At 33.2% G+C, this 9,701-nt stretch overlaps 2 protein-coding genes across 2 annotated transcripts; one reads left to right on the top strand and one right to left on the bottom strand.

Moving 5' to 3' along the window:
• The first annotated feature begins 1,337 nt into the window (after positions 1–1,337).
• On the top strand, positions 1,338–4,797 carry LOC125842555 (pectin acetylesterase 8-like). The gene is made up of 13 exons (XM_049521862.1): positions 1,338–1,412; positions 1,556–1,723; positions 2,367–2,449; positions 2,650–2,776; positions 3,004–3,083; positions 3,165–3,251; positions 3,447–3,571; positions 3,664–3,727; positions 3,849–3,902; positions 3,988–4,065; positions 4,144–4,222; positions 4,299–4,438; positions 4,584–4,797. Exons 2-13 carry the CDS (start codon positions 1,564–1,566, stop codon positions 4,665–4,667), a joined length of 1,161 nt encoding a protein of 386 aa, XP_049377819.1. The 5' UTR covers positions 1,338–1,412; positions 1,556–1,563; the 3' UTR covers positions 4,668–4,797.
• A 103-nt stretch (positions 4,798–4,900) lies between these two features.
• On the bottom strand, positions 4,901–6,676 carry LOC125842554 (uncharacterized). The gene has a single exon (XM_049521861.1). The coding sequence runs from the start codon at positions 6,583–6,585 to the stop codon at positions 4,987–4,989; it is 1,599 nt and encodes a 532-aa protein (XP_049377818.1). The 5' UTR covers positions 6,586–6,676; the 3' UTR covers positions 4,901–4,986.
• Between the last annotated feature and the right edge of the window lie 3,025 nt (positions 6,677–9,701).

Below are 9,701 nucleotides of genomic sequence, written 5' to 3'. Positions count from 1 at the left end.
TGTGACACACTTTTTTTAATCAGCAAAAAAGAATGACATATTTTCTTTTACAAATATTTAATTACACTATTAATATTTTACCTATGTTCGGTTCCACTTATTTGACAAAAAAGTCTACAAAATCGTACTTTCCTATTTAAAAATTCATATATTTTTAGGGAAGTCTTGTAACAACCCAAATTTTTTTATATATTTCTTAGGCGGAATGACTTGAGAGACTCTTATACTTGATTTGAATTGTCACCTAGATCCTTCTACTCATAACTTTACCAAGTGAATCTTAAAGTTATTAAAACACGTTATTTTAAATCCCTTTGACTATTAATCAAAGTTACATGATATTTATTTAGTTGAATCATATGAAATGCATGAATACATTCGTTTAAAAGCGAGTGTAGACAATAATTTTAATTTAAAATATTAAAATTAAAAAGAAAAAAATATAACAATCAAAATAAAAGAGAAAGCATCCCATCCCCATCTACCATTATGAATCAGCAGAGTCATAGATGAATTATTATTTTGCAAAAGTTAGGCAATAGACTTGTGATTAGGCTCTAAACTACAAGGTACACTGTACATACACTATGTATGATCATTGCTTTCAATTAGTTACCATATATATATATATATATGGCAAATTGACAATCACCTTCGTTGGGAATATTTTCATTTTGAAGAAATTTAAATGATATAAAAACCTCTCAGCCTTTTTAAGAACGGAGGAAAATATTTTCTAAAAAATGTTAGTCTATTTTTTCATGTTTCAACACTATCGGAGACCTTTTCTCTACCAGAAAAATAAGTTCCTTAGAAATTATTATATATTTAGTAAAAAGTGAGAAAAATTAGGTTTATCAAGTGACATTCCATACGAATTATCTAAATACTCATCATCCACCCAACAGTTGCGTAGCCACATGTACTTAAGGGGGACATTCCTTTGTCGAAAAATTATATTGTATAGTTAGGTAAAAATCATATTTTATATTTCATATTGACATTCCTTAACTTCTTCGTGAATTTAGTTCTTTATATTTTGACATTCCTTAATAAAAATCCTGGCTCCGCTATTGCTACCCCACCCCCAGCCCTTGCCCGCCACTCCACACTGTATAACTCACTATGTTAACCTTAATAGTATTTGACTAGATTATATACAAATTCTTTTGGAATAATATTTTTTATTTATTTACCAAATATCAGAAAATAAGTAAACACCCATCCAAAAAGAAAAAAATCCTTCAAACCAAACACACCCTATGTAAATAAATTAGTCATTCCCTACGTTATAGCAATTGCATTATTACACCATGTGGTGGGATTGCCTAACTTTGTAAGCATGCCAATATATAGAGACGATAGTGTACATTCTTATTGGCAAATGTGAGTTCATTTTATGACATAAAAAGGTATACATATATATTTTTTAAAAATTGTCATATTTTTCAAAATAGTGGTAGAATTTTGCCAACATATGTTCTTATTATATAGTGTTGAATATTATTCAACTTGTTAATTTCCCTAACACAGTTGACTTTTTTAATGTTCTCAGTTGGGACAATGGTGGCAACAAGATCCTTCAAACTTGTTTTGCTACTCCTTTGTTCATTGACCTTTTTATTAGCAGAAAGTGCACCTAATCAACAAAAGGACACATATAATTATGATGAATACTTTGTTGAGAAAACAATCCTTAAGAATGCTGTGTCTAAAGGAGCAGGTAAAATCCTTCACTTATACAATTCAAAGCCGAGGTGAAGTCAAAATTTTAAATTTATGACTGTTTTAAATTTTATAATCATAATTTCAAGTGTTAATAATTGAGTTCTTAGCTTAATATTTTACATATTTAATAAACTTCTTAATATAAATGTACTATTTAAGTTCGGCCGAACTGATCATACCCAGACTTCTAGCTCCGCCTATGTGCAAGAAATTCTGCATAGTGTAAGGTGCAAGACAAAAATTATAAATGAAACAAATTTCCAGGATCATTGATTCTAGACTAATTATGAATCGAAAGATACGAAAGATCTCCCTCCAAGCCGTATATACTATTTTCCACAGAATTCTAGATGTATCTATGAGATCAAGTATGGAATTCTGTTTACTCACTTTAAATTGAGTATTCCTTCCCCTCCCTTTCCTACTAGGATTGGAATTTTTTTATTCTACATATCCAAACGATTGAATATATATGTCTATTGACATATTTTAGATCATAATTTTTTTAAAGAAAATTAACTTGGTGCTCAATCAAAGAATATCACATAAAATAAGACAGAAGAAAATAATATTCTCCAAACCTACCTATTTCCTATTTTAAAAGTGTCTTCTAGTGTTGTAACCTCATTTAGATGCAGTTTGCTTGGATGGAAGCCCACCAGCATACTACATGGATAGAGGATTTGAAGAAGGTGCTCAAAGCTGGATGATTCACCTCTCTGTAAGTTTCGGAGGATTAATGATTGTCTATTTATTAACTTAGTCTATTTTAACAACATAATTCAAGATGTTAAAATGAAATTTGTCTAAATTATATATAAATATTCTTTGTGATAGTATGTACGTACCAAAATCAAACACCAGAAATAACATTTTTTGTCACACCCCAGAATTTGTGCATTTTTTGTTTGTTATTTTTAGGGAGGAGGATGGTGTAGAGACGTGAGAGAGTGCCAAAATCGTTCAACTACTTCTTTTGGTTCTTCAAAACATATGCCTCCATTCAAATTTAGAGGTCACTTTAGCAACAATAAAAATGCTAATCCAGGTAATTAAACACCAATTTTATTTTATTTTATTTTATTATCTGTGCTATTTTTGGTTACAAAATTAGAAGGAATTAATTAATCACTAACAGCCACTTATATTAATGTGATTATAAGTCTTCCACTTAATAGGTGTAAGTTCGATTCTCACTATCGGAAGATATTTTAATTTATATTTGTGGTTAATTTTGCAGAACTAATAATAACCTTTACAATGCAAAACATGCAGATTTGTTCAACTGGAACAAAGTTATGGTTGCATATTGTGATGGAGGAGCATTCACTGGAGATGTTGAAACAGTTGATCCTGTATGTTATTATAAAGCAACATAATCTTATAATTTTATTCATATTAATTATCATATAGTTTTATTTTTTTTGTCTTTCTAGGCTACCAATCTTTACTTTAGAGGTGCAAGGATTTTTTCTGCAGTGATGGAGGATTTGTTATCAAAAGGATTAAAGGATGCCAAAAATGTATGTCAACTTACTTTACTTAATTATTAGACAAAGTATAAATAACTCTGTCCCTCGAACTCTTAAAAATATCAATAAATATATGTCAAATATTCTGTAAATATGCATTTTGGAGAATCCAAGTAACATAGGTAAAAAAAAATATTGTGTCTAGACATACTAATAAGTCGATGTTTAATTTTATTGTACTACTAGGCCCTTCTTATTGGAAGTTCTGCTGGCGCATATCCAGCAATGTTATATTGCGATCGCTTCAGCAAACTATTGCCTAATACTCCTAGAATAAAATGCTTGACCGATAGTGGTTATTTCATTGATGTGTAAGACATTTTTATCGTGTTATATGATCAATTTTTGAAGAACGATTCATATGTTTATGAATTACATTATACAATTTGTTCTTTTATTTCAGCAACAAGAATCTTCAGAAGGGAAAAGGCTTCGAAACAATCTATAAAGCACTTGTTACATTACATGTACATAATCTCCTTTCGTATTTCTTCTTGTTTCATTTTATATTACTCAAACAGACAATTCTCGTGACTAGAGGTGTCAAATGAACGAGTCAAAAATAAATTGATGAGTTCATATATGCAGGGGTCTGCCAAAGCACTACCAAAATCCTGCACTTCAAGAATGAAGCCAGAATTGGTACAAATTGTTACTTGATTAATTTTTATTCTTGTGGATTAATGTTGATAATATTACTGAAAATTATTGCGATACATTTTTGCAGTGTTTCTTTCCACAAAACATGCAACAATATATCAAAACGCCACTTTATACAATCATGTCACCATTCGATATAGTTCAGGTATATTATATACACTTGTCATGTTTTTTTCCCCGAGAGTCAAACTACATGAATGTTGACCAATAAATTGTATTGCAGGTTGGAACTTCATTGGGTGATTATTACAATGCCATTAAACAGAATAATTGCTCTGCTAATCAAAAGAAAAACCTTAGAGGTCAGATTAAAAATTGATTTTTTTTCCCAATGTACAAATTTGTAATTTTCTAATTATTTGAGTTATTTTATTTCAGAACTTAGAATGGAGTTGTTAAGTAAATTGCCCAATGCAAGTGACACAAAATCAAGAGGAGGTTTTATTGACTCTCAATTTCATCATACTAGACTTCAGAATTACTGGAAGCCACAGAATGTCAGTGTGTTGAATAATGTGGTATGACATTATTTAGTCTGTCGTCTCAAAAAAGATGTCATGTTTTAAAAAAATAACTCAACTTTCAAAAGCATTTTTTTTTCATAAACTTTGTGTCTAGTCTGACGGTGCCACGTAACGCTTATTAATGAAGGTTTTTATGCAGACAATGATAAAGGCATTTGGAGATTGGTACTTTGACAGGCAGTATTATTATCTCATAGACAAGCATGACTTGCCAATCCCATAAAATAAACTCCTTGGATCATGCTGCTGGGGTTTCTTAAACACATGGAAATTGCAAAATGGCATGTAATATATTATAAAGTTGTGAAATAAAGCATATGTTCAAGTACTTGATACATGTATTTTGCAGCAAGTTTCTAATATATATACTCCATATATGGACGTTCATGTTGAAGGACATCTAATTTTCTCTGTATCGTTCCAATTTTATTGATGTCCCCAAAGGGATGCCTAGTAAGCATGAAAACATAACTTTCATAGATAACAAATTCAACAGTTGTTCTTACAATACATACAAGCTAGCTAGAACTTTGTAATTACTACTAGGAGTGGTCTTCCTCTATTTTAATACTTTTCAGTCTTTCAGAAGCTAAACCAAACTTAGTATCATAAGAGTCAGTTTCTCTATTAAGTGCACATTGGACATGAAGCACTTCATCGAGGTCGAAATTGTAGTACATGAAGCTCTCTTTTGAGTTTAACTCCCTGGAACAGCCACTGCATTTGATAACTGCCATCTCACCATCATATGGATACGAATAGAGAAGTTTATAAGAAACTTTCTTGTTTTTGATAAGGGTAAATGTCATGGGAGCACCAGCACAGGAACGATGGAGACTGAATTTACATGTAGAGCAACGGTATGTTGTACCTTCTTCATGACCACAAGCTCTGCAATTGGACTTTGGAGGATCGTTATAGCTAGTGAGTATGAGGGGGTGATTTGGGTGAAAATGGTGTTGTATCCTTCGCGGAAGAGTGAAACAAGTCTCGTCGATGAAGTAATTGCATAGCTGGCAAATGTAACCGGATAAAGCCTGGATTGAACATATGCAACAATTCATGATTGACGCCTCATTCGTTTGTTTAATTGCTTTCAACGGATGGCGGTGGCTGAAGTGTATAACTTCTCCTAGCTTTTCGAGTTTATGTTGTTGGCCAGAACAACTTTTTTGGAGGAGCAAGGATTTCTGGACTTCAGATAGGAAACTTTGATCCCCTATAACTCCAAGCTCTTCTTCAGCAGCACACTCGAAATGACAGATGTAATCAAACTCGCGATTATAGAAAAGCCAAGTGGATTGCCTATTCATAACTTGGTTACAAATACAACATAACAGGGCTGCCCCTTCACTTTTTAGTGGAAAGGAAGTAAAGAGATCAAGAGGGTATTTTACGTTATGGATCAATTTCGTCGTCACAGAAGCACATTCAAGATGAAGATCAAATTTACACAAATCACAATGATAGTAAAATGAAAACAATGAGTTGTCATAACCACATGCCACACAACAGAATTCACTTTCCACTTTCGAATGCCAAAGAGCGATTGAAGGAATGGGAAGAAGAGTGATTGAGTGCATAGGATGAAAATCATGTCGAATTCTTTTAGGAATGTTAGAACATACCTCATGGAGAAAGTAAAAACAACAATCGCAGCCATAAGCTACCCCGGAAATTATAATAGTACACATGTTGCATCTTATAACGTCTGTTCCTTTAAGATGAAATCTTAGCAAAGGATGTCTGTGGCTGAAATGCACCAGATCACCATCATGAAGACGAGGAGGCATTTTTGACACACAAATTTCCTCTTCCTTAGCAATCAATTTAGAACAGCTTGTTATTTCTGTTTGTATCTTTTTGTGCCTCAGCCTAAATCTGTACAGAACAGCTTGTTGGCCTTTTGCTTCATCCAACTGATCTGAAGCATCGGATTTTTCGTTCGTAACGATTTCTATCTCTCTTTTTTTGGGCTGAGACATATGTTGAGGATGATGAATTAGCAATTGAAGAATAAATTTGAGCAGACAATAAACCAGAACAATAGTTGGCAGCAAGATAGAAAGGCCCTGTAAATAACTGAATTCCAAATTGTTATCATCAAATTGTAAACTTAGCATCTTCTTGTCGTCCGGCATCAATTGATACTACTAGCTACTTGATTATTTTTCTTTAGGACTTGATTATAATCTTTGAAATAGCATAGGACAAGTGAAATTATTGAAAAAGCAAAAAGCTAAAGAAGCCCAAAAAGTCAAAAGTGAAAAAGGCCAAAAAGTAGAGAAACAAAGAAAGATTCTTGTTCTACAGTAACTTGCCTTTTGGAAAGAAATAAAGTTGTTTATCTTTGTTTTAAAAGGATGTCAATTCCAAATTCTACTATACAATTTTGTTTTGAAAATGAATAGTTTTTACCTTTTCCTCTCTTGTGTTTCAATAATTCATAGGCCAAAATGACATTTTAGATGAAGCCTTGAGTTTTCGAGTAAATTTCTCATATAGTAACTAAGTAAAAGAAAAGTGGATAATTTGTATACACCTTAGATCAAATATGAGCTCTAAGATTAACTTAAAATAAACACTCTAGCTATATTTGAACTCAGGTCTCACAAGTGGATTCTCTAACTTGTACCAATAGCACAACGGCACTCCTATGATTTTCATGGGTGCACTTTTAATTATATCTTAATTTTTGTCAGTTTCTCAAGATAGATATACATACATATACATGATATTTTTTGAAGTTAATGGGTGCACGTGCACCCCCACCTAGAGGGGTGGATCCGCCTGTTGTCAACCACCACTTCTTGGAGCAATAATACTAAACAATGATACATTGACATAATTATTAAAAATGAAAAGCTCCAAAGTGTGAGGTTGATCACTATTTTACTCCTCCATTAAATTATAAAATAATTAAATAGAAATATTTCAATTACATAATAACATAATTTGAAGTTTAACAACTGCACTTTAATACTTTTGTTATGAAATTAAAATTCTTAGTTATTACACTACGGAATGTTAGTACATTCAATTACAATGAAAATAAAATGGCTAAATGCTTTATTACTCGTTAAAATAATACTACATCTTGTAACACCCAAGATTTTTTTTAGCTAAGACTTGAACCATTCTTCGTTGTGAGTAGGATTTTATCAAAGAATTTAAAATTTCTTAAGTATTAAGGTCAGGTCGCTAGATGTAGCACCTTGAGTTCCAAAAAGAACTAAATTTGGAAATAGCAAAATCTGAAGTTTTGCAAGTTATGCTTAAGTTATGAGTTTTGGGTCAACTTCAAACGACCATTACTCTCAGTACATAATGAGTTAGGCCGGCTACAAGATAACTAATGAAAGGTCTTTGAATTATCTTTCCAACGCCACTGAGTTTGCTAAGTTTCAAGTTCGTATGAGTGAGATATTCCCTTTTGAAGTTAGGTTGTTCGGTTAAGGCAAGTTACCCGAAAATAGTAAGGGGTATTTTGGTCTTTTCCAAACCCAATCAGATTTAATTCATTTTTAGTAAGTTTTTAAGGATCTAATCCAATTAGGTTCAGCTTTATAATCCTAATATACGCCTAGGGTTTTAGTTGAGAGTTCAAGAAGAGAAAAGAGGAAAGGATCAAGGCGTTCGTCGAGGTTCGTGAGTTTTGTTGCGGATTTTCGCCATGGGTTTGATTCCTAAGAGGTATATAAGTTTCCATAGTGTTGGGTTTATTCACCCACACGCCAATCATGTTAATTTCAGCATTAAATTCGTTCTAGAAAGTTGAAGGTTTGATGTTCTTGATATGTGTTCTTGAATTTACTTTCGTTCTTGAATTGGGCTGAGATTGAGGAGTTCTTGAGATTATTGCGTCGATTTATAGAGCTGTTTTGAGTTATATTCTAGTGTACATGTATTGGGTATTTGAATCTAAAGAGAAGTTGAGCAAAAGAATCAAATTTAGACGAATTGGGGTTAGAAAACGAAGAAGGAAAAAGTCGGGCGAATCTGGCAACCCAGTCCGCATCGCGAACCTGCCTTCCCATTTCATAAAAAATTTCTTCGCGTCACGAAGTGGTCACCGACCCCTCTGCCTCAAAAGTTATTTCACGACCAAATATTAAAATGCATCTCCTCGTCGCAGACTTGCTTCCAGACAGTGATTTCTTGATCGTTTCTCAGGTTTAACTATCTAAAAGCACCTCTAAACATCACGAGATCTTTCATATCACAAATCACAACCTTGAATTCATAAATCAAATTCAAGGTAGAGTTGAGAGTCAAGTTTGAGAGTTCTTTCAAACATTTTTGAGAAAGTCCTTTTGAGTCTTTTTGAGGAGTCTTCTACAATTTCTAATAACTTGTTTCAAGACTCAAGCAAGTGAGTATGAGAGTGAGGAGAATGTATTCATAAGTCTACTTGATCATCGTGAGATCCTTCATGTCATGAACCATAACACTTGAATTCATAATTGACATTCAAGAGAGAGTTAAGAATAGAGTTCAAATAAGTCTTTGAGTTCAATTGTGAAGCCTTTGAGATCAACTATCGATTTTGAGCTAAGTTTTGAGGAAGTAAGTATGAGAATGAGAAGAATCCTATACATGAGTTCCATACTGTTATGTAGACCCTTGGGTCGAGTCGTTCATGCTCATAAAGTACGCATGAACTCCATACATTGAGTGTCTTTGAGAGGAGTAGCATCTTTGAGTTCTAAGTCTTTGAGCATTGAGTCCTAATTCTTTGAGATTTTATTCCTAATCATGGGACATTTACATATTACCCATGGAGTCCATGATTTGAGTTGTTCATGCCCATAATTCCGCAGGAACCCTATGAGTTGAACATTCTTGAGATGAGTATGTCACGCCCCAAGCCTACATTCCAGGCGTGGCTGACACTCAGAACCATTGCTGGCCCCAAGCGAACCCTTGGCCTGACTTACTTACTCAGCGGAAGGCTCTAAGCATTATTACAATGATCAAATGCACTTACTCAATGGTTTAATAAAATAACTTAGAATGTTTAAAAGTCAACATTCAACTTGGCCAAAATGGCAACTCAAGTCTTAACATATGGAATGATAATGTAAAGACAACTAAACTACTAACTATCTATGAAGCCTCTAAAACAAAGAGGGATGTCGGGACAAGACCCCCGATCATCCTAACAATGAAATACTGAAAGCAAATGATAAAAAAAGTCCTCCGGAATGCAAGGAAGCTCACCAGCTGACTCTAAGTGCTCAACTAGATCAACGAGGCG

This window comes from Solanum stenotomum, chromosome 10, assembly GCF_019186545.1.
Source record: "Solanum stenotomum isolate F172 chromosome 10, ASM1918654v1, whole genome shotgun sequence".
Lineage (NCBI taxonomy): Eukaryota > Viridiplantae > Streptophyta > Magnoliopsida > Solanales > Solanaceae > Solanum > Solanum stenotomum.
Note: the sequence above shows the minus strand (reverse complement) of the source record. Positions and strands in the feature narration are given on the sequence as shown.

Coding starts and splice junctions, on each gene's coding strand:
- LOC125842554 (XM_049521861.1), bottom strand. CDS start 6,585: ATGCCGGACGACAAGAAGATGCTAAGTTTACAATTTGATGATAACAAT.
- LOC125842555 (XM_049521862.1), top strand. CDS start 1,564: ATGGTGGCAACAAGATCCTTCAAACTTGTTTTGCTACTCCTTTGTTCA. Junction 1,724..2,366: donor TGCTGTGTCTAAAGGAGCAG/GTAAAATCCTTC, acceptor ATTTAGATGCAG/TTTGCTTGGATGGAAGCCCA. Junction 2,777..3,003: donor CAATAAAAATGCTAATCCAG/GTAATTAAACAC, acceptor CAAAACATGCAG/ATTTGTTCAACTGGAACAAA.